This window comes from Strix aluco, chromosome 30 (assembly GCF_031877795.1).
Source record: "Strix aluco isolate bStrAlu1 chromosome 30, bStrAlu1.hap1, whole genome shotgun sequence".
NCBI lineage: Eukaryota > Metazoa > Chordata > Aves > Strigiformes > Strigidae > Strix > Strix aluco.
Window position 1 is genome coordinate 1,616,606 of NC_133960.1, and position 23,448 is coordinate 1,640,053.

Consider the following 23,448-nt stretch of genomic DNA (forward strand, 5'->3'; position numbering starts at 1 on the left):
GTCTAAAACATCCCTGGGTACAACAGTAGGCTGCATTAGCAAATGTGATCCCATACAGGGTAAAGGGGTGGCTGAAAGGCTGTGGTGCTCTTGCATTCTTTTGAGGGGCTGAGAGGGGGTGTCCCACTGAAATGGTCACCTGGAGGGGACCGTCCTTTGCATGTGACAAAGCCACCCAAAGTCACCCCACATGCCTTTGTCCTGAACAGGAGACTTGATGTCTCTCCCAGCAAGCCCCTGTGACACCTTCCATGGCTCCAAGAGGTGGGTGATGTGTGACCGATGCCCAAGGAGTTGTAACCACTCACTTCTGACCCGAGACCATCTCTTTGTGCCTCCCAGCTCCATTTCGGATGTACTAATCAGTGTTGGCGGAGCTGCACAGTCACTGCTTGTGAGTTTGCATGGCATGTGGCCCATGACATTGAGGTGAGGGCATTCAGCAAGTCCTTCTCTCTTCCTCTGCTCACCAGAGGAGGGAAAAAAGAAACTCTTCAGGATCAGGCCATTGTGTCTTCCTGTCCTTCTGCCCTGGACTGCAAGACCACCCACATCAGGGAGGGAAGTTACGTTGCTTGTTCCTGGAGTTGTGATGTAGGTGGCGATGTAGGAGAGAAGCAGCCACCCATCCCTTCCTGCGACATGTGCTAGTCCTCCACAGGTGATGTTTTGCCCCATGCCCCCCTGCCCTGCTTCACATAGAGTGAGGGGCCCCTCTTGTGCTGTCCCATACACCTTGGGAACCCCTACAGTGCCTTTCCCCATAGCTAAAGCCCTGTCTTCCCTACAAGACAGCTGCTGTCAGCAATGCCCCCTGCCCCTGTGCCTGCTGTGCAGGAAGGCCCTGGGGAAATGCTCCCACTCATGAGCCATGATGAGCTGACAGCAGAAGCATAGTGGGGTGAAAAGATGGTACCAGGGAGGGAAGGCAGCATCTGTGGCACGTGACCAGAGAGACCTGCGTGCAGCAGCATATTGGAGCCTTTTGGCAGACCCTCACTACAGGTGCTGATGAAGGGACTAGCACGAAGCAGTGGGAAATGGGCATCCTGCTGCCTACTTGCCTCCAGTGTGTTCCTGCTGACGCCTCCAGACCATGAGTGCTTGTGATGAGTCTTGATGTCTCATGGAAAGCTTTTCAAGCTTTTTGCAGTGCCTGTTATTGAGTTAGTGTACAGGCTCAAAGACAAAGTGTTTGGTAGCCTTGGGGTTGAAGAAAGAACATTTGGGAAGCCCCAAAACTGACCTTTGGTGCTGGGAGTGGAGGGTGAAGTAAGATTAGTGTGTGTTAGAGAGGAGTGCCTCTGCTTTTCAAACATCCTCCTCCTGTTGACCTGAGGGTTGCTGGAGGCTCTCCAGATAAGGTAAGGAAGGGCAAAGAGCTTAAGGGATTCTCTTGATGTTAAATTGCTAAGCCTAAAACTTCACAGGGTATCCAAGGTGACTGGGGAATTCATACCTAAATTTGATAGAGTTAGGTATTAGCTTACACGATGGATATGGTGACTCCTGTCACAGAAAAGCGTTTTTAAGTCTGGCCTTGTATTTCAGAGTTGCCAGAAGACATGCCCTGTTCATTACGAGAAGCCTTAAAGTGAGGCCCTGGAGCACAAAGAGATGGTAACAGCTGGTGAGGTGGTACAGTCCTCATTGCTGGCTGCATCATCTGCCTGTGCTGACGTGTCATTTCCCCTGGAAAGGCTTTGGCCTCTAATACTGTCACTTGAAAGGAGCCCGTGTGGCTGAAGGGGCCTGTCATGGACAGGGAAATGAAAAGGCAGCGTTGCAGGGAACATAAGCAGTGTCCCCATTTCTGTAATTGTGCTGCTTTGCATGCAAGATGAGCTTGTTGGTAAACACATTACATACGCAAAGGGTGCCTCTGGGCCTGGGGCGGTCTGGACCAGTATAAAAGCCAGTGCCACAGCACGGTCCCTCACCCACTTCTCTTGCCTTCTCCTCCTTGGTGAACAAGGTGAGCTGCAACCGCCTTTAACTTTTCCTTGTCTTTCTGCTTTGTCTGTCTTCTGGCCTCAACTGAGTCTTTGCGTTTTTGAAGCTTGTGCTGAGAGCTGTGGTCCCCGATCCTGCTCACAGCCTCTCGGTTCTCTTTGCCACACTGTGGAGGAGTGGGAACAAATGTTGGGCTCTCTTTACAGCTGAAGGGTAGGACCAAGGCTCCCAATCCTCTCTTGTCCCTGTGCAGGCTGTCCCTGCTCCCCAGGCTGCGCCTTTTCTCTTGCCGAGCCGCCTGTCAGGCTGTGCCTCACATGCTGCCTGTGTTTTCCCTGCCCTCTCTCCCAGGTGTACCTCCGACCCACAGCCATGTCCTGCTACGATCTGTGCCGTCCCTGTGGCCCAACCCCACTTGCCAACAGCTGCAACGAGCCCTGCGTCAGGCAGTGCCAGGACTCCCGCGTGATTATTGAACCATCTCCCGTGGTGGTGACCCTGCCCGGACCCATCCTCAGCTCCTTCCCCCAGAACACCGCCGTGGGATCCACCACCTCCGCTGCTGTTGGAAACATCCTGAGTGCTGAGGGAGTGCCCATCAACTCCGGGGGCTTTGGCCTCTCTGGCCTTGGTGGCCGTTACTGTGGCAGAAGGTGCCTGCCCTGCTAGAGCCGGGATGGATGTCCAGTGAGACCAACGATCAGGAAGCCCAAAGCCAGGTGCCGGACTGAGGATGGAGCTGCTGGCCAGAGTTTCCAGATGGGCTGAGAACCCTCGTGCCCTCCTGCAAAGCAGGGAGGGAAGCAAGGTGCCAGCCTGTGTTGGCTGGAAACATGGCCAGCTGATGTCTTCTGCTTCTCCTGCTTTCTTCTCCACATCATGAGTCCCTGTTGTCTCCTGCTGTCCTGTGCCATGGGTTCATCCTGAAGGAGGCGGAGAGGGGCCCTGTCTATCCCCATCTCCCCATGTGTGTGGAGGAAGATGCATGTCCATGTCTGTGAAGGGGTGCCTGACTATCAGGTGCCATGGTAGCAGCCTGGACGGGGTCCCTCCCAGCATGCACTGCTTGGTTTCTCTCTTTAGACTCATTAAAATTTATGCTGCATTGTAGCTTGATGTCTCCTTGTGTTCCTTCCCTCCTGGCATGCCCAGCCAAGCTGCTCAGTGAGAAATCACAGAATCACAGCATAAGTGAGGTTGGAAGGGCCTTCTGGACATCACCAGGTCCAACTCCTGCTCAAGGAGGTCACGCTAGAGCCAGTTGCTCTAGGTCCAAATGGATTTTGGATATCTGTAAGGATGGAAACTCCATAATCTCCCTGGGCAACGTGTTCCAGTGCGTGGTGACCCTCACAGTAGAAGTGTTTCCTGATGTTGAAATGGAGCTTTCTGTGGTTCTCTTGTGTCCATTGCCTCTGGTCCCTTTATGGGCAGCACTGAAAAGAGCCTAACTCCTTCCTTCTTGAATCTTCCCTTTGGGTATTTAAATACATTAATAAGCGCTCCTGCTCCCAGGCCTGCTCTTCTCAGCTCTCAGTCTTTCCTCATATGGGCGACTCTCCAGTCCCTTAATCATCTGTGTGTCCTTTCATTTGACTCCCTCTAGTATGTCCATGTCTCTCTTGCACTGAGGAGCCCAGAACTGGACACAGTATTCCCGGTGTGGCCTCATGACTGCTGAACAAAGGGGAAGGATGAACTCTCTCAACCTGCTGGGAATACTTTGTCTAAAACATCCCTGGGTACAACAGTAGGCTGCATTAGCAAATGTGATCCCATACAGGGTAAAGGGGTGGCTGAAAGGCTGTGGTGCTCTTGCATTCTTTTGAGGGGCTGAGAGGGGGTGTCCCACTGAAATGGTCACCTGGAGGGGACCGTCCTTTGCATGTGACAAAGCCACCCAAAGTCACCCCACATGCCTTTGTCCTGAACAGGAGACTTGATGTCTCTCCCAGCAAGCCCCTGTGACACCTTCCATGGCTCCAAGAGGTGGGTGATGTGTGACCGATGCCCAAGGAGTTGTAACCACTCACTTCTGACCCGAGACCATCTCTTTGTGCCTCCCAGCTCCATTTCGGATGTACTAATCAGTGTTGGCGGAGCTGCACAGTCACTGCTTGTGAGTTTGCATGGCATGTGGCCCATGACATTGAGGTGAGGGCATTCAGCAAGTCCTTCTCTCTTCCTCTGCTCACCAGAGGAGGAAAAAAAGAAACTCTTCAGGATCAGGCCATTGTGTCTTCCTGTCCTTCTGCCCTGGACTGCAAGACCACCCACATCAGGGAGGGAAGTTACATTGCTTGTTCCTGGAGTTGTGATGTAGGTGGCGATGTAGGAGAGAAGCAGCCACCCATCCCTTCCTGCGACATGTGCTAGTCCTCCACAGGTGATGTTTTGCCCCATGCCCCCCTGCCCTGCTTCACGTAGAGTGAGGGGCCCCTCTTGTGCTGTCCCATACACCTTGGGAACCCCTACAGTGCCTTTCCCCATAGCTAAAGCCCTGTCTTCCCTACAAGACAGCTGCTGTCAGCAATGCCCCCTGCCCCTGTGCCTGCTGTGCAGGAAGGCCCTGGGGAACGCTCCCTCCATCAACACTCATGAGCCATGATGAGCTGACAGCAGAAGCATAGTGGGGTGAAAAGATGGTACCAGGGAGGGAAGGCAGCATCTGTGGCACGTGACCAGAGAGACCTGCGTGCAGCAGCATATTGGAGCCTTTTGGCAGACCCTCACTACAGGTGCTGATGAAGGGACTAGCACGAAGCAGTGGGAAATGGGCATCCTGCTGCCTACTTGCCTCCAGTGTGTTCCTGCTGACGCCTCCAGACCATGAGTGCTTGTGATGAGTCTTGATGTCTCATGGAAAGCTTTTCAAGCTTTTTGCAGTGCCTGTTATTGAGTTAGTGTACAGGCTCAAAGACAAAGTGTTTGGTAGCCTTGGGGTTGAAGAAAGAACATTTGGGAAGCCCCAAAACTGACCTTTGGTGCTGGGAGTGGAGGGTGAAGTAAGATTAGTGTGTGTTAGAGAGGAGTGCCTCTGCTTTTCAAACATCCTCCTCCTGTTGACCTGAGGGTTGCTGGAGGCTCTCCAGATAAGGTAAGGAAGGGCAAAGAGCTTAAGGGATTCTCTTGATGTTAAATTGCTAAGCCTAAAACTTCACAGGGTATCCAAGGTGACTGGGGAATTCATACCTAAATTTGATAGAGTTAGGTATTAGCTTACACGATGGATATGGTGACTCCTGTCACAGAAAAGCGTTTTTAAGTCTGGCCTTGTATTTCAGAGTTGCCAGAAGACATGCCCTGTTCATTACGAGAAGCCTTAAAGTGAGGCCCTGGAGCACAAAGAGATGGTAACAGCTGGTGAGGTGGTACAGTCCTCATTGCTGGCTGCATCATCTGCCTGTGCTGACGTGTCATTTCCCCTGGAAAGGCTTTGGCCTCTAATACTGTCACTTGAAAGGAGCCCGTGTGGCTGAAGGGGCCTGTCATGGACAGGGAAATGAAAAGGCAGCGTTGCAGGGAACATAAGCAGTGTCCCCATTTCTGTAATTGTGCTGCTTTGCATGCAAGATGAGCTTGTTGGTAAACACATTACATACGCAAAGGGTGCCTCTGGGCCTGGGGCGGTCTGGACCAGTATAAAAGCCAGTGCCACAGCACGGTCCCTCACCCACTTCTCTTGCCTTCTCCTCCTTGGTGAACAAGGTGAGCTGCAACCGCCTTTAACTTTTCCTTGTCTTTCTGCTTTGTCTGTCTTCTGGCCTCAACTGAGTCTTTGCGTTTTTGAAGCTTGTGCTGAGAGCTGTGGTCCCCGATCCTGCTCACAGCCTCTCGGTTCTCTTTGCCACACTGTGGAGGAGTGGGAACAAATGTTGGGCTCTCTTTACAGCTGAAGGGTAGGACCAAGGCTCCCAATCCTCTCTTGTCCCTGTGCAGGCTGTCCCTGCTCCCCAGGCTGCGCCTTTTCTCTTGCCGAGCCACCTGTCAGGCTGTGCCTCACATGCTGCCTGTGTTTTCCCTGCCCTCTCTCCCAGGTGTACCTCCGACCCACAGCCATGTCCTGCTACGATCTGTGCCGTCCCTGTGGCCCAACCCCACTTGCCAACAGCTGCAACGAGCCCTGCGTCAGGCAGTGCCAGGACTCCCGCGTGATTATTGAACCATCTCCCGTGGTGGTGACCCTGCCCGGACCCATCCTCAGCTCCTTCCCCCAGAACACCGCCGTGGGATCCACCACCTCCGCTGCTGTTGGCAACATCCTGAGTGCTGAGGGAGTGCCCATCAACTCCGGGGGCTTTGGCTTCTCTGGCCTTGGTGGCCGTTACTGTGGCAGAAGGTGCCTGCCCTGCTAGAGCCGGGATGGATGTCCAGTGAGACCAACGATCAGGAAGCCCAAAGCCAGGTGCCGGACTGAGGATGGAGCTGCTGGCCAGAGTTTCCAGATGGGCTGAGAACCCTCGTGCCCTCCTGCAAAGCAGGGAGGGATTCAAGGTGCCAGCCTGTGTTGGCTGGAAACATGGCCAGCTGATGTCTTCTGCTTCTCCTGCTTTCTTCTCCACATCATGAGTCCCTGTTGTCTCCTGCTGTCCTGTGCCATGGGTTCATCCTGAAGGAGGCGGAGAGGGGCCCTGTCTATCCCCATCTCCCCATGTGTGTGGAGGAAGATGCATGTCCATGTCTGTGAAGGGGTGCCTGACTATCAGGTGCCATGGTAGCAGCCTGGACGGGGTCCCTCCCAGCATGCACTGCTTGGTTTCTCTCTTTAGACTCATTAAAATTTATGCTGCATTGTAGCTTGATGTCTCCTTGTGTTCCTTCCCTCCTGGCATGCCCAGCCAAGCTGCTCAGTGAGAAATCACAGAATCACAGCATAAGTGAGGTTGGAAGGGCCTTCTGGACATCACCAGGTCCAACTCCTGCTCAAGGAGGTCACGCTAGAGCCAGTTGCTCTAGGTCCAAATGGATTTTGGATATCTGTAAGGATGGAAACTCCATAATCTCCCTGGGCAACGTGTTCCAGTGCGTGGTGACCCTCACAGTAGAAGTGTTTCCTGATGTTGAAATGGAGCTTTCTGTGGTTCTCTTGTGTCCATTGCCTCTGGTCCCTTTATGGGCAGCACTGAAAAGAGCCTAACTCCTTCCTTCTTGAATCTTCCCTTTGGGTATTTAAATACATTAATAAGCGCTCCTGCTCCCAGGCCTGCTCTTCTCAGCTCTCAGTCTTTCCTCATATGGGCGACTCTCCAGTCCCTTAATCATCTGTGTGTCCTTTCATTTGACTCCCTCTAGTATGTCCATGTCTCTCTTGCACTGAGGAGCCCAGAACTGGACACAGTATTCCCGGTGTGGCCTCATGACTGCTGAACAAAGGGGAAGGATGAACTCTCTCAACCTGCTGGGAATACTTTGTCTAAAACATCCCTGGGTACAACAGTAGGCTGCATTAGCAAATGTGATCCCATACAGGGTAAAGGGGTGGCTGAAAGGCTGTGGTGCTCTTGCATTCTTTTGAGGGGCTGAGAGGGGGTGTCCCACTGAAATGGTCACCTGGAGGGGACCGTCCTTTGCATGTGACAAAGCCACCCAAAGTCACCCCACATGCCTTTGTCCTGAACAGGAGACTTGATGTCTCTCCCAGCAAGCCCCTGTGACACCTTCCATGGCTCCAAGAGGTGGGTGATGTGTGACCGATGCCCAAGGAGTTGTAACCACTCACTTCTGACCCGAGACCATCTCTTTGTGCCTCCCAGCTCCATTTCGGATGTACTAATCAGTGTTGGCGGAGCTGCACAGTCACTGCTTGTGAGTTTGCATGGCATGTGGCCCATGACATTGAGGTGAGGGCATTCAGCAAGTCCTTCTCTCTTCCTCTGCTCACCAGAGGAGGGAAAAAAGAAACTCTTCAGGATCAGGCCATTGTGTCTTCCTGTCCTTCTGCCCTGGACTGCAAGACCACCCACATCAGGGAGGGAAGTTACGTTGCTTGTTCCTGGAGTTGTGATGTAGGTGGCGATGTAGGAGAGAAGCAGCCACCCATCCCTTCCTGCGACATGTGCTAGTCCTCCACAGGTGATGTTTTGCCCCATGCCCCCCTGCCCTGCTTCACATAGAGTGAGGGGCCCCTCTTGTGCTGTCCCATACACCTTGGGAACCCCTACAGTGCCTTTCCCCATAGCTAAAGCCCTGTCTTCCCTACAAGACAGCTGCTGTCAGCAATGCCCCCTGCCCCTGTGCCTGCTGTGCAGGAAGGCCCTGGGGAAATGCTCCCACTCATGAGCCATGATGAGCTGACAGCAGAAGCATAGTGGGGTGAGAAGATGGTACCAGGGAGGGAAGGCAGCATCTGTGGCACGTGACCAGAGAGACCTGCGTGCAGCAGCATATTGGAGCCTTTTGGCAGACCCTCACTACAGGTGCTGATGAAGGGACTAGCACGAAGCAGTGGGAAATGGGCATCCTGCTGCCTACTTGCCTCCAGTGTGTTCCTGCTGACGCCTCCAGACCATGAGTGCTTGTGATGAGTCTTGATGTCTCATGGAAAGCTTTTCAAGCTTTTTGCAGTGCCTGTTATTGAGTTAGTGTACAGGCTCAAAGACAAAGTGTTTGGTAGCCTTGGGGTTGAAGAAAGAACATTTGGGAAGCCCCAAAACTGACCTTTGGTGCTGGGAGTGGAGGGTGAAGTAAGATTAGTGTGTGTTAGAGAGGAGTGCCTCTGCTTTTCAAACATCCTCCTCCTGTTGACCTGAGGGTTGCTGGAGGCTCTCCAGATAAGGTAAGGAAGGGCAAAGAGCTTAAGGGATTCTCTTGATGTTAAATTGCTAAGCCTAAAACTTCACAGGGTATCCAAGGTGACTGGGGAATTCATACCTAAATTTGATAGAGTTAGGTATTAGCTTACACGATGGATATGGTGACTCCTGTCACAGAAAAGCGTTTTTAAGTCTGGCCTTGTATTTCAGAGTTGCCAGAAGACATGCCCTGTTCATTACGAGAAGCCTTAAAGTGAGGCCCTGGAGCACAAAGAGATGGTAACAGCTGGTGAGGTGGTACAGTCCTCATTGCTGGCTGCATCATCTGCCTGTGCTGACGTGTCATTTCCCCTGGAAAGGCTTTGGCCTCTAATACTGTCACTTGAAAGGAGCCCGTGTGGCTGAAGGGGCCTGTCATGGACAGGGAAATGAAAAGGCAGCGTTGCAGGGAACATAAGCAGTGTCCCCATTTCTGTAATTGTGCTGCTTTGCATGCAAGATGAGCTTGTTGGTAAACACATTACATACGCAAAGGGTGCCTCTGGGCCTGGGGCGGTCTGGACCAGTATAAAAGCCAGTGCCACAGCACGGTCCCTCACCCACTTCTCTTGCCTTCTCCTCCTTGGTGAACAAGGTGAGCTGCAACCGCCTTTAACTTTTCCTTGTCTTTCTGCTTTGTCTGTCTTCTGGCCTCAACTGAGTCTTTGCGTTTTTGAAGCTTGTGCTGAGAGCTGTGGTCCCCGATCCTGCTCACAGCCTCTCGGTTCTCTTTGCCACACTGTGGAGGAGTGGGAACAAATGTTGGGCTCTCTTTACAGCTGAAGGGTAGGACCAAGGCTCCCAATCCTCTCTTGTCCCTGTGCAGGCTGTCCCTGCTCCCCAGGCTGCGCCTTTTCTCTTGCCGAGCCGCCTGTCAGGCTGTGCCTCACATGCTGCCTGTGTTTTCCCTGCCCTCTCTCCCAGGTGTACCTCCGACCCACAGCCATGTCCTGCTACGATCTGTGCCGTCCCTGTGGCCCAACCCCACTTGCCAACAGCTGCAACGAGCCCTGCGTCAGGCAGTGCCAGGACTCCCGCGTGATTATTGAACCATCTCCCGTGGTGGTGACCCTGCCCGGACCCATCCTCAGCTCCTTCCCCCAGAACACCGCCGTGGGATCCACCACCTCCGCTGCTGTTGGAAACATCCTGAGTGCTGAGGGAGTGCCCATCAACTCCGGGGGCTTTGGCCTCTCTGGCCTTGGTGGCCGTTACTGTGGCAGAAGGTGCCTGCCCTGCTAGAGCCGGGATGGATGTCCAGTGAGACCAACGATCAGGAAGCCCAAAGCCAGGTGCCGGACTGAGGATGGAGCTGCTGGCCAGAGTTTCCAGATGGGCTGAGAACCCTCGTGCCCTCCTGCAAAGCAGGGAGGGAAGCAAGGTGCCAGCCTGTGTTGGCTGGAAACATGGCCAGCTGATGTCTTCTGCTTCTCCTGCTTTCTTCTCCACATCATGAGTCCCTGTTGTCTCCTGCTGTCCTGTGCCATGGGTTCATCCTGAAGGAGGCGGAGAGGGGCCCTGTCTATCCCCATCTCCCCATGTGTGTGGAGGAAGATGCATGTCCATGTCTGTGAAGGGGTGCCTGACTATCAGGTGCCATGGTAGCAGCCTGGACGGGGTCCCTCCCAGCATGCACTGCTTGGTTTCTCTCTTTAGACTCATTAAAATTTATGCTGCATTGTAGCTTGATGTCTCCTTGTGTTCCTTCCCTCCTGGCATGCCCAGCCAAGCTGCTCAGTGAGAAATCACAGAATCACAGCATAAGTGAGGTTGGAAGGGCCTTCTGGACATCACCAGGTCCAACTCCTGCTCAAGGAGGTCACGCTAGAGCCAGTTGCTCTAGGTCCAAATGGATTTTGGATATCTGTAAGGATGGAAACTCCATAATCTCCCTGGGCAACGTGTTCCAGTGCGTGGTGACCCTCACAGTAGAAGTGTTTCCTGATGTTGAAATGGAGCTTTCTGTGGTTCTCTTGTGTCCATTGCCTCTGGTCCCTTTATGGGCAGCACTGAAAAGAGCCTAACTCCTTCCTTCTTGAATCTTCTCTTTGGGTATTTAAATACATTAATAAGCGCTCCTGCTCCCAGGCCTGCTCTTCTCAGCTCTCAGTCTTTCCTCATATGGGCGACTCTCCAGTCCCTTAATCATCTGTGTGTCCTTTCATTTGACTCCCTCTAGTATGTCCATGTCTCTCTTGCACTGAGGAGCCCAGAACTGGACACAGTATTCCCGGTGTGGCCTCATGACTGCTGAACAAAGGGGAAGGATGAACTCTCTCAACCTGCTGGGAATACTTTGTCTAAAACATCCCTGGGTACAACAGTAGGCTGCATTAGCAAATGTGATCCCATACAGGGTAAAGGGGTGGCTGAAAGGCTGTGGTGCTCTTGCATTCTTTTGAGGGGCTGAGAGGGGGTGTCCCACTGAAATGGTCACCTGGAGGGGACCGTCCTTTGCATGTGACAAAGCCACCCAAAGTCACCCCACATGCCTTTGTCCTGAACAGGAGACTTGATGTCTCTCCCAGCAAGCCCCTGTGACACCTTCCATGGCTCCAAGAGGTGGGTGATGTGTGACCGATGCCCAAGGAGTTGTAACCACTCACTTCTGACCCGAGACCATCTCTTTGTGCCTCCCAGCTCCATTTCGGATGTACTAATCAGTGTTGGCGGAGCTGCACAGTCACTGCTTGTGAGTTTGCATGGCATGTGGCCCATGACATTGAGGTGAGGGCATTCAGCAAGTCCTTCTCTCTTCCTCTGCTCACCAGAGGAGGAAAAAAAGAAACTCTTCAGGATCAGGCCATTGTGTCTTCCTGTCCTTCTGCCCTGGACTGCAAGACCACCCACATCAGGGAGGGAAGTTACATTGCTTGTTCCTGGAGTTGTGATGTAGGTGGCGATGTAGGAGAGAAGCAGCCACCCATCCCTTCCTGCGACATGTGCTAGTCCTCCACAGGTGATGTTTTGCCCCATGCCCCCCTGCCCTGCTTCACGTAGAGTGAGGGGCCCCTCTTGTGCTGTCCCATACACCTTGGGAACCCCTACAGTGCCTTTCCCCATAGCTAAAGCCCTGTCTTCCCTACAAGACAGCTGCTGTCAGCAATGCCCCCTGCCCCTGTGCCTGCTGTGCAGGAAGGCCCTGGGGAACGCTCCCTCCATCAACACTCATGAGCCATGATGAGCTGACAGCAGAAGCATAGTGGGGTGAAAAGATGGTACCAGGGAGGGAAGGCAGCATCTGTGGCACGTGACCAGAGAGACCTGCGTGCAGCAGCATATTGGAGCCTTTTGGCAGACCCTCACTACAGGTGCTGATGAAGGGACTAGCACGAAGCAGTGGGAAATGGGCATCCTGCTGCCTACTTGCCTCCAGTGTGTTCCTGCTGACGCCTCCAGACCATGAGTGCTTGTGATGAGTCTTGATGTCTCATGGAAAGCTTTTCAAGCTTTTTGCAGTGCCTGTTATTGAGTTAGTGTACAGGCTCAAAGACAAAGTGTTTGGTAGCCTTGGGGTTGAAGAAAGAACATTTGGGAAGCCCCAAAACTGACCTTTGGTGCTGGGAGTGGAGGGTGAAGTAAGATTAGTGTGTGTTAGAGAGGAGTGCCTCTGCTTTTCAAACATCCTCCTCCTGTTGACCTGAGGGTTGCTGGAGGCTCTCCAGATAAGGTAAGGAAGGGCAAAGAGCTTAAGGGATTCTCTTGATGTTAAATTGCTAAGCCTAAAACTTCACAGGGTATCCAAGGTGACTGGGGAATTCATACCTAAATTTGATAGAGTTAGGTATTAGCTTACACGATGGATATGGTGACTCCTGTCACAGAAAAGCGTTTTTAAGTCTGGCCTTGTATTTCAGAGTTGCCAGAAGACATGCCCTGTTCATTACGAGAAGCCTTAAAGTGAGGCCCTGGAGCACAAAGAGATGGTAACAGCTGGTGAGGTGGTACAGTCCTCATTGCTGGCTGCATCATCTGCCTGTGCTGACGTGTCATTTCCCCTGGAAAGGCTTTGGCCTCTAATACTGTCACTTGAAAGGAGCCCGTGTGGCTGAAGGGGCCTGTCATGGACAGGGAAATGAAAAGGCAGCGTTGCAGGGAACATAAGCAGTGTCCCCATTTCTGTAATTGTGCTGCTTTGCATGCAAGATGAGCTTGTTGGTAAACACATTACATACGCAAAGGGTGCCTCTGGGCCTGGGGCGGTCTGGACCAGTATAAAAGCCAGTGCCACAGCACGGTCCCTCATCCACTTCTCTTGCCTTCTCCTCCTTGGTGAACAAGGTGAGCTGCAACCGCCTTTAACTTTTCCTTGTCTTTCTGCTTTGTCTGTCTTCTGGCCTCAACTGAGTCTTTGCGTTTTTGAAGCTTGTGCTGAGAGCTGTGGTCCCCGATCCTGCTCACAGCCTCTCGGTTCTCTTTGCCACACTGTGGAGGAGTGGGAACAAATGTTGGGCTCTCTTTACAGCTGAAGGGTAGGACCAAGGCTCCCAATCCTCTCTTGTCCCTGTGCAGGCTGTCCCTGCTCCCCAGGCTGCGCCTTTTCTCTTGCCGAGCCGCCTGTCAGGCTGTGCCTCACATGCTGCCTGTGTTTTCCCTGCCCTCTCTCCCAGGTGTACCTCCGACCCACAGCCATGTCCTGCTACGATCTGTGCCGTCCCTGTGGCCCAACCCCACTTGCCAACAGCTGCAACGAGCCCTGCGTCAGGCAGTGCCAGGACTCCCGCGTGATTATTGAACCATCTCCCGTGGTGGTGACCCTGCCCGGACCCATCCTCAGCTCCTTCCCCCAGAACACCGCCGTGGGATCCACCACCTCCGCTGCTGTTGGAAACATCCTGAGTGCTGAGGGAGTGCCCATCAACTCCGGGGGCTTTGGCCTCTCTGGCCTTGGTGGCCGTTACTGTGGCAGAAGGTGCCTGCCCTGCTAGAGCCGGGATGGATGTCCAGTGAGACCAACGATCAGGAAGCCCAAAGCCAGGTGCCGGACTGAGGATGGAGCTGCTGGCCAGAGTTTCCAGATGGGCTGAGAACCCTCGTGCCCTCCTGCAAAGCAGGGAGGGATTCAAGGTGCCAGCCTGTGTTGGCTGGAAACATGGCCAGCTGATGTCTTCTGCTTCTCCTGCTTTCTTCTCCACATCATGAGTCCCTGTTGTCTCCTGCTGTCCTGTGCCATGGGTTCATCCTGAAGGAGGCGGAGAGGGGCCCTGTCTATCCCCATCTCCCCATGTGTGTGGAGGAAGATGCATGTCCATGTCTGTGAAGGGGTGCCTGACTATCAGGTGCCATGGTAGCAGCCTGGACGGGGTCCCTCCCAGCATGCACTGCTTGGTTTCTCTCTTTAGACTCATTAAAATTTATGCTGCATTGTAGCTTGATGTCTCCTTGTGTTCCTTCCCTCCTGGCATGCCCAGCCAAGCTGCTCAGTGAGAAATCACAGAATCACAGCATAAGTGAGGTTGGAAGGGCCTTCTGGACATCACCAGGTCCAACTCCTGCTCAAGGAGGTCACGCTAGAGCCAGTTGCTCTAGGTCCAAATGGATTTTGGATATCTGTAAGGATGGAAACTCCATAATCTCCCTGGGCAACGTGTTCCAGTGCGTGGTGACCCTCACAGTAGAAGTGTTTCCTGATGTTGAAATGGAGCTTTCTGTGGTTCTCTTGTGTCCATTGCCTCTGGTCCCTTTATGGGCAGCACTGAAAAGAGCCTAACTCCTTCCTTCTTGAATCTTCCCTTTGGGTATTTAAATACATTAATAAGCGCTCCTGCTCCCAGGCCTGCTCTTCTCAGCTCTCAGTCTTTCCTCATATGGGCGACTCTCCAGTCCCTTAATCATCTGTGTGTCCTTTCATTTGACTCCCTCTAGTATGTCCATGTCTCTCTTGCACTGAGGAGCCCAGAACTGGACACAGTATTCCCGGTGTGGCCTCATGACTGCTGAACAAAGGGGAAGGATGAACTCTCTCAACCTGCTGGGAATACTTTGTCTAAAACATCCCTGGGTACAACAGTAGGCTGCATTAGCAAATGTGATCCCATACAGGGTAAAGGGGTGGCTGAAAGGCTGTGGTGCTCTTGCATTCTTTTGAGGGGCTGAGAGGGGGTGTCCCACTGAAATGGTCACCTGGAGGGGACCGTCCTTTGCATGTGACAAAGCCACCCAAAGTCACCCCACATGCCTTTGTCCTGAACAGGAGACTTGATGTCTCTCCCAGCAAGCCCCTGTGACACCTTCCATGGCTCCAAGAGGTGGGTGATGTGTGACCGATGCCCAAGGAGTTGTAACCACTCACTTCTGACCCGAGACCATCTCTTTGTGCCTCCCAGCTCCATTTCGGATGTACTAATCAGTGTTGGCGGAGCTGCACAGTCACTGCTTGTGAGTTTGCATGGCATGTGGCCCATGACATTGAGGTGAGGGCATTCAGCAAGTCCTTCTCTCTTCCTCTGCTCACCAGAGGAGGAAAAAAAGAAACTCTTCAGGATCAGGCCATTGTGTCTTCCTGTCCTTCTGCCCTGGACTGCAAGACCACCCACATCAGGGAGGGAAGTTACATTGCTTGTTCCTGGAGTTGTGATGTAGGTGGCGATGTAGGAGAGAAGCAGCCACCCATCCCTTCCTGCGACATGTGCTAGTCCTCCACAGGTGATGTTTTGCCCATGCCCCCCTGCCCTGCTTCATGTGGAGTGAGGGGCCCCTCTTGTGCTGTCCCATACACCTTGGGAACCCCTACAGTGCCTTTCCCCATAGCTAAAGCCCTGTCTTCCCTGCAAGACAGCTGCTGTCAGCAATGCCCCCTGCCCCTGTGCCTGCTGTGCAGGAAGGCCCTGGGGAACGCTCCCTCCATCAACACTCATGAGCCATGATGAGCTGACAGCAGAAGCATAGTGGGGTGAGAAGATGGTACCAGGGAGGGAAGGCAGCATCTGTGGCACGTGACCAGAGAGACCTGCGTGCAGCAGCATATTGGAGCCTTTTGGCAGACCCTCACTACAGGTGCTGATGAAGGGACTAGCACGAAGCAGTGGGAAATGGGCATCCTGCTGCCTACTTGCCTCCAGTGTGTTCCTGCTGACGCCTCCAGACCATGAGTGCTTGTGATGAGTCTTGATGTCTCATGGAAAGCTTTTCAAGCTTTTTGCAGTGCCTGTTATTGAGTTAGTGTACAGGCTCAAAGACAAAGTGTTTGGTAGCCTTGGGGTTGAAGAAAGAACATTTGGGAAGCCCCAAAACTGACCTTTGGTGCTGGGAGTGGAGGGTGAAGTAAGATTAGTGTGTGTTAGAGAGGAGTGCCTCTGCTTTTCAAACATCCTCCTCCTGTTGACCTGAGGGTTGCTGGAGGCTCTCCAGATAAGGTAAGGAAGGGCAAAGAGCTTAAGGGATTCTCTTGATGTTAAATTGCTAAGCCTAAAACTTCACAGGGTATCCAAGGTGACTGGGGAATTCATACCTAAATTTGATAGAGTTAGGTATTAGCTTACACGATGGATATGGTGACTCCTGTCACAGAAAAGCGTTTTTAAGTCTGGCCTTGTATTTCAGAGTTGCCAGAAGACATGCCCTGTTCATTACGAGAAGCCTTAAAGTGAGGCCCTGGAGCACAAAGAGATGGTAACAGCTGGTGAGGTGGTACAGTCCTCATTGCTGGCTGCATCATCTGCCTGTGCTGACGTGTCATTTCCCCTGGAAAGGCTTTGGCCTCTAATACTGTCACTTGAAAGGAGCCCGTGTGGCTGAAGGGGCCTGTCATGGACAGGGAAATGAAAAGGCAGCGTTGCAGGGAACATAAGCAGTGTCCCCATTTCTGTAATTGTGCTGCTTTGCATGCAAGATGAGCTTGTTGGTAAACACATTACATACGCAAAGGGTGCCTCTGGGCCTGGGGCGGTCTGGACCAGTATAAAAGCCAGTGCCACAGCACGGTCCCTCACCCACTTCTCTTGCCTTCTCCTCCTTGGTGAACAAGGTGAGCTGCAACCGCCTTTAACTTTTCCTTGTCTTTCTGCTTTGTCTGTCTTCTGGCCTCAACTGAGTCTTTGCTTTTGAAGCTTTTGCTGAGAGCTGTGGTCCCCGATCCTGCTCACAGCCTCTCGGTTCTCTTTGCCACACTGTGGGGAAGTGGGAACAAGTGTTGGGATCTCTTTACAGAGGAAGGGTAGGGCCGAGGCTCCCAATCCTCTCTTGTCCCTGTGCAGGCTGTCCCTGCTCCCCAGGCTGTGCCTTTTCTCTTGCCGAGCCGCCTGTCAGGCTGTGCCTCACATGCTGCCTGTGCTTTTCCTGCCCTCTCTCCCAGGTGCACCTCCGACCCACAGCCATGTCCTGCTACGATCTGTGCCGTCCCTGTGGCCCAACCCCACTTGCCAACAGCTGCAACGAGCCCTGCGTCAGGCAGTGCCAGGACTCCCGCGTGATTATTGAACCATCTCCCGTGGTGGTGACCCTGCCCGGACCCATCCTCAGCTCCTTCCCCCAGAACACCGCCGTGGGATCCACCACCTCTGCTGCCGTTGGCAACATCCTGAGTGAGGAGGGAGTGCCCATCAACTCCGGGGGCTTTGGCCTCTCTGGCCTTGGTGGCCGTTACTGTGGCAGAAGGTGCCTGCCCTGCTAAAGCCAGGATGGACGTCCAGTGAGGCCGACGATCAGGAAGCCCAAAGCCAGGTGCCGGACTGAGGATGGAGCTGCTGGCCAGAGTTTCCAGATGGGCTGAGAACCCTCGTGCCCTCCTGCAAAGCAGGGAGGGATTCAAGGTGCCAGCCTGTGCTGGCTGGAAACATGGCCAGCTGATGTCTTCTGCTTCTCCTGCTTTCTTCTCCGCATCATGAGTCCCTGTTGTCTCCTGCTGTCCTGTGCCATGGGTTCATCCTGAAGGAGGCGGAGAGGGGCCCTGTCTATCCCCATCTCCCCATGTGTGTGGAGGAAGATGCATGTCCATGTCTGTGAAGGGGTGCCTGACTATCAGGTGCCCTTGTAGCAGCCTGGATGGGGTCCCTCCCAGCATGCACTGCTTGGTTTCTCTCTTTAGACTCATTAAAATTTATGCTGCATTGTAGCTTGATGTCTCCTTGTGTTCCTTCCCTCCTGGGATGCCCAGCCAAGGTGTCCAGGGGAAAATGGGATGCCCTGGAGGGAAAGGGAGGGGTGGGTAAGGGCCCATGTGGCACCTTGTTGTGCCTGTAGGAGCTGAGTACCCTTAAGATCTATGGTCACTGGAAGAGAGATGAGTCAGTGGAGGTCTGTGTGGTATTGTCTGAGTAGGCAAGGGGTGTCCAGGAGCTCCTCCAAGGGACAGGTGAACTACAAGTATGAGGCAAGCCTTTGACCTGCTAGGAGACTTTTCTGTGTAGGCTAAGACCCACTTGACCCAGGCTCTGGTTGCACGCTACCACCAGCAATGTGTTCTTGTCTTTCATTCCTCCAAGCTCTTCTTCCACACCCTGCAACTGAAAGGACTCCCAAAGCAGTTGAAGGGCCAGGTGTCAGTGACGGTAACTGTTTAAAAGGAAATATAATTTTAATTCTCAATTTTCTTGCCTTTGTCTTCCTTCTGTGATCTGTTTCTCCATGGGGAATGCTTTGCACTTGGCCCTACTGTCTTTTGACATAATCAGAGACTATTCTTGTACACTATGCTGTTAAAAGTATATGTTTGCACCAGATGGTTACCTTCTTCCCTGAAAGAAAGCTATTCTTCAAAATACCACTCTACCTTTATCTGATGTGAGACCCTGTAGAATTACACTCCCATCCATGACAGTTAAGCCATGCTGAACCATTAGCAGAAGTAAGGTCAAGATCAAACCAGGGAAGGAAGGTAACATCCTCAGTACATACCCTGAGGGTGCAGGGTGTGTCAGAATGCTTGAACCTTTATGTAGGCCCTCAGTATGGGGGGGCTGAGTCAGGGAGAATGGAGAGATGGTAGGAAATGTCTTCTCTGCATGTAATGTTCTGATTGTGGAATGCTTTTAAGAGGAAGAGCCATGGAGTGAAAAGTGGTGTGCAGTATGTTTTGAGGGTAATGAAAACATTTTTATGTTTGAAGAAAATATTTCCATTACATGCAAGTCTTCTGTGTTGCAGTCACACTAGGGATTTCTTCTGCATGTATATATGCTTAGACAAATACCTCCTGTCAACCTAAAGGCACCCTTAATCTTCCTGAATGAAGAATTTGGCCTGGGGCTCTGTGATTAGAGATTTGACTGTCTCCAATGCAGTCCCATCCTAATTGAGGAAGGAGTTTTGTCCACCCTTGGCAAGGAGAACCCAGCTGGGGTGTCAGAGGAATGCAGCTGGTGCCCCCAGCAGGACTGTCATTCCTCTTGGGGACATTCAGCTCCTCTTCTGCCCCAGGAAATGCTGTGTAGAGCATTGAGTCTTCCCCCTTGGAATGCACCCCAGGGGAGATCCTGATACCTGTTCCTCTCCAGACTGTCCTTGCTGGCACTGCCAGCCCTCACTTCTGCAAAGCTGATATGTATGGGGAAATGTGGCTGACTGTTTGGAACTATATGTGCTCTCCAATCAGCATGTAAGGCCAAAGAAGTTGAGGTATGGACATGGAGAATGGAAGAAGGAAGAGGTTTGAATCCACAAGACGTTCTTGTAAGGGAGTTGTTTCTACAAGATAACAACAGTGGTTAACTAATACTTCCTTGTGGAAAACCAATGTCATTCTTTCTGAAACATTCTTTTCTGATGACTGGGGAACTCCTGGCGATGCTGAAAGAGGTGAGAGACAAAACAGACATTCTGATTTGTTCTAAGGGCAATGAGAGATACAAAAGAGAGTTCAAAAACCCAACAGCATAGTCTCCCCCACAAAAAAAAATTATGCCAAACAAAGCATAGAAGGCCTTGGAGGCACAAAGACCAATGGATTTGGCCAGTCCTGCATAAAAAAGCCTACCCTTTAATCTTAGGTTTATAATGAAAAAAATCTGCATTCATTACATCAAAGGCTAAAAGCAGGCCTCAGGAGGGTAAGATGCTGACATCACCTAAAAATATGGCACCACTCCACCCAGTTGGCTGAAATGTCTGCCTGATTTTTATTGTCAATTCTGCTAGAAACATTTTGGCCTCTAATACTGTCACTTGAAAGGAGACCGTGTAGCTGAGGGGGCATGTCATGAACAGGGAAATAAAAAGGCAGAGTTGCAGGGAAAATAAACAACACCCCATTTACTTAATTGTGCTGCTAAACCATAAAATATGAGCTTGTTCATAACACCTTATATGCGCAAAGGGTGCCTCTGGGCCTGGGGCGGTCTGGACCAGTATAAAAGCCAGTGCAACAGCCCGGTCCATCATTCACTTCTCTTGCCTTCTCCTCCTTGGTGAACAAGGTGAGCTGCAACCGCCTTCCCTCACTCTTCTCTTTCTCTTGTTCTCCTCCTTGTCTTCTGGGCTCGCTATAGCTTTTACATAGACCCTCTCACTTTGGTTGTGTTCCTGACTCTCAGCTCCTTGCCAACACCATGGCAGGTGGGAGAAGGTCTTGGGCTTTCTATGCAGGGGTCCCCCTGGGGACCAGGGCTCTTTAATCTCCCATCCTCGCTATGAAGCCTGTCCCTTCTCCCCAGGCTGTGCCTTTTCTCTTCCCGAGCCGCCTGTCAGGCTGTGCCTCACATGCTGCCTGTACTTTCCCTGCCCTCTCTCCCAGGTGCACCTCCGACCCACAGCCATGTCCTGCTACGATCTGTGCCGTCCCTGTGGCCCAACCCCACTTGCCAACAGCTGCAACGAGCCCTGTGTCAGGCAGTGCCAGGACTCCCGCGTGGTGATCCAGCCCTCTCCCGTGGTGGTGACCCTGCCCGGACCCATCCTCAGCTCCTTCCCCCAGAACACCGCCGTGGGGTCCACCACCTCTGCTGCTGTTGGCAACATCCTGAGTGAGGAGGGAGTGCCCATCAACTCCGGGGGCTTTGGCCTCTCTGGCCTTGGTGGCCGTTACTGTGGCAGAAGGTGCCTGCCCTGCTAGAGCCGGGATGGACGTCCAGTGAGTGCGTCAACTAGGAAGCAAAAGCCAGGTGTTGGACTGAGGATGGAGCTGCTGGCCAGAGTTTCCAGATGGTCTGAGCACCTTCGTGTCCTCCTTCACAGGAGGGAGGGAAGCAAGGTGCCAGCCTGTGCTGGCTGGAAACATGGCCAGCTGATGTCTTCTGCTTCTCCTGCTTTCTTCTCTGCATCGAGTCCTTGTTGCCTCCAGCTGTCCTGTGCCATGGGTTCATCCCAAGGCAAGCAGAGAGGGGCCCTTCCTATCCCCATCTCCCCATGTGTGTGGGAGTAAGACGCATGTCCATGGCTGTGAAGGGGTGCCTGACTATCAGGTGCCATGCTAGCAGCCTGGATGGGGTCCCTCCCAGCATGCACTGCTTGGTTTCTCTCTTTAGACTCATTAAAATTTATGCTGCATTGTAGCTTGATGTCTCCTTGTGTTCCTTCCCTCCTGGGATGCCCAGCCAAGGTGTCCAGGGGAAAATGGGATTCTCTGGAGGGAAAGGGGTGGGCGGGTAAGGGTCAATGTGGCACCTTGTTGTGCCTGTAGGAGCTGAGTACCATCAAGATCTATGGTCACTGGAAGAGAGATGGGTCAGTGGAGGGCTGTGTGGTATTGTCTGAGTAAGCAAAGGGTGTCCAGGAGCTTTCCCAAGGGTCATGTGAGCAGCAAGAGGAGTTGGTGACTGGCTTCCAGTTGATGAGGCAAGCCTTTGACCTGCTGGGAGACATTTCTGTGTAGGTTAACACCCACCTGACCCAGGCTCTGGTTGCACATTACTACCCGCAATGTGTCCTTGACTTTCCCTCCTCCAAACACTTCTTCCACACCCTGGAATGGGAGGGAGTCCCAAAGGAGTTGAAGGGGCAGGTGGTATCCAGGGCAAGTGTGTAAAGGGAGATGCGAGTCCTCTGATAGATTTTAACACAATGGGGATGGGTTGATCATGGGTGCGTAAAATGGGGAGGGAAGGGGGATGGACACACCGGGCTTGTCCTCCCTCAAGTGAAAGTGATGGGTGGTATTGGTGACATGTCCTGTAAACACTGCAGGGGTCTGGAAGGGAGCGGGAAACGCACTTTTTCCCCCAGCGGAACAGTTGTGTGATCAAAAGCATTAAGTGTTGCGGAGTCCTTCTGCGTATGCCACTGTGTCTTGAAGGGAAGTGATTGTGGAGGAGACGTGCAGCAATTCCTCCAGAGACCCCACTCAGCTGCTGTGCAGGCTGTGCCTGGGGAGGTGCCAAGCAGTGATCCTTTTGTCCCTCCAACCAGGCCTCAGACGGAGGAGACTGAGGGAGTGGTACCCCACCAGCTCTGTTCTCAGTCCCTCCTTCCCATGCCCTTGCCCTCCACGGGCATTGCTTTGGTCCTGCTGCGCTGGTCCTGCTTCAGGGAGAGTAGGAGGCACCTCTTGTGGCATGTTCCTCTGACTCTCCTTGCAAAGACTGATGGGTCCTGCTTGCTGCTGAGCAAGGTTGGGTGTCCTGTGGGAATCCTGCTGAGTACCTGCTCATGCCTGGTGTGCCAGCAGGCTGGAGGGCCAAAGGAGAAGTTGTGCCAAAGACACAGGCAGGAAGGAGGATGTGTATGGGTTGGTCAGCATGTGTCTTGGTCACTGGAGTGGCTCCAACTTTGCCTGAGGTCTCCAGCAAAGGGTGCTGGGAGGGGAATAGCCTTCATTCTTAACCACTGGTAGTCTGCTGCTTAAGGCAGGTGGGGATGGAGGAGGGAAGGAAGATGGCAAAAGAGTCAGGCAAATTTCCACCGAGATCAAAGCTCAATCTCAGAGAGAGAGTCTAAAGTAAAACCCAAGGCAGAAGTGCCCTGGCTGGAAAGGCGATGCCTAATACAGTGTGAGTGAGCAGAGCATGAGAGAGAGCGACTGATGGTGCCAACCCTTGCCTGTGGATGTCCAAGCTGAAGCCTCAGGGTTATGTGGAGACCTCCCCATTCATCAGGAAACACTTTAATGTGAGGCCCTGGAAGGCAAGAGACTGGCATTAACTGGCGAGGTGGGACAATCCTCATCAGTGGTGCATCATCTGCCTGTGCTGACGTGTCATTTCCCCTGGAAAGGCTTTGGCCTCTAATACTGTCACTTGAAAGGAGCCCGTGTGGCTGAAGGGGCATGTCATGAACAGGGAAATGAAAAGGCAGCGTTGCAGGGAACATAAGCAGTGTCCCCATTTCTGTAATTGTGCTGCTTTGAATGCAAGATGAGCTTGTTGGTAAACACATTACCTGCGCAAAGGGTGCCTCTGGGCCTGGGGCGGTCTGGACCAGTATAAAAGCCAGTGCCACAGCACAGTCCCTCATCCACTTCTCTTGCCTTCTCCTCCTTGGTGAACAAGGTGAGCTGCAACCGCCTTTACCTTTTCCTTGTCTTTCTGCTTTGTCTGTCTTCTGGCCTCAACTGAGTCTTTGCTTTTGAAGCTTTTGCTGAGAGCTGTGGTCCCTGATCCTGCTCAAGGCATCTTGGTTCTATTTGCCACACTGTGGGGAAGTGGGAGCAAGTGTCTGGATCTCTTTACAGAGGAAGTGTGGGGCCAGGTGTACTATCCTCTCTTGTCCCTGTGCAGGCTGTCCCTGCTCCCCAGGCTGTGCCTTTTCTCTTGTCGAGCCGCCTGTCAGGCTGTGCCTCACATGCTGCCTGTGCTTTTCCTGCCCTCTCTCCCAGGTGCACCTCCGACCCACAGCC

The 23,448-nt window shown here is 52.8% G+C and overlaps 6 protein-coding genes across 6 annotated transcripts; all 6 read left to right on the plus strand.

Moving 5' to 3' along the window:
- The first annotated feature begins 2,325 nt into the window (after nt 1-2,325).
- LOC141916687 (feather beta keratin) lies at nt 2,326-2,622 on the plus strand. The gene has a single exon (XM_074809429.1). The coding sequence runs from the start codon at nt 2,326-2,328 to the stop codon at nt 2,620-2,622; it is 297 nt and encodes a 98-aa protein (XP_074665530.1).
- Nucleotides 2,623-6,011: 3,389 nt separating this feature from the next.
- Nucleotides 6,012-6,308, plus strand: LOC141916676 (feather beta keratin-like). Its single transcript, XM_074809407.1, has one exon. The coding sequence runs from the start codon at nt 6,012-6,014 to the stop codon at nt 6,306-6,308; it is 297 nt and encodes a 98-aa protein (XP_074665508.1).
- A 3,381-nt stretch (nt 6,309-9,689) lies between these two features.
- Nucleotides 9,690-9,986, plus strand: LOC141916694 (feather beta keratin). The gene has a single exon (XM_074809437.1). The coding sequence runs from the start codon at nt 9,690-9,692 to the stop codon at nt 9,984-9,986; it is 297 nt and encodes a 98-aa protein (XP_074665538.1).
- A 3,389-nt stretch (nt 9,987-13,375) lies between these two features.
- On the plus strand, nt 13,376-13,672 carry LOC141916680 (feather beta keratin). Its single transcript, XM_074809415.1, has one exon. It carries the CDS (start codon nt 13,376-13,378, stop codon nt 13,670-13,672), a length of 297 nt encoding a protein of 98 aa, XP_074665516.1.
- A 3,386-nt stretch (nt 13,673-17,058) lies between these two features.
- Nucleotides 17,059-17,355, plus strand: LOC141916706 (feather beta keratin-like). The gene has a single exon (XM_074809457.1). The coding sequence runs from the start codon at nt 17,059-17,061 to the stop codon at nt 17,353-17,355; it is 297 nt and encodes a 98-aa protein (XP_074665558.1).
- Nucleotides 17,356-20,433: 3,078 nt separating this feature from the next.
- Nucleotides 20,434-20,730, plus strand: LOC141916727 (feather beta keratin-like). The gene has a single exon (XM_074809485.1). The coding sequence runs from the start codon at nt 20,434-20,436 to the stop codon at nt 20,728-20,730; it is 297 nt and encodes a 98-aa protein (XP_074665586.1).
- The last annotated feature ends 2,718 nt before the right edge of the window (nt 20,731-23,448 follow it).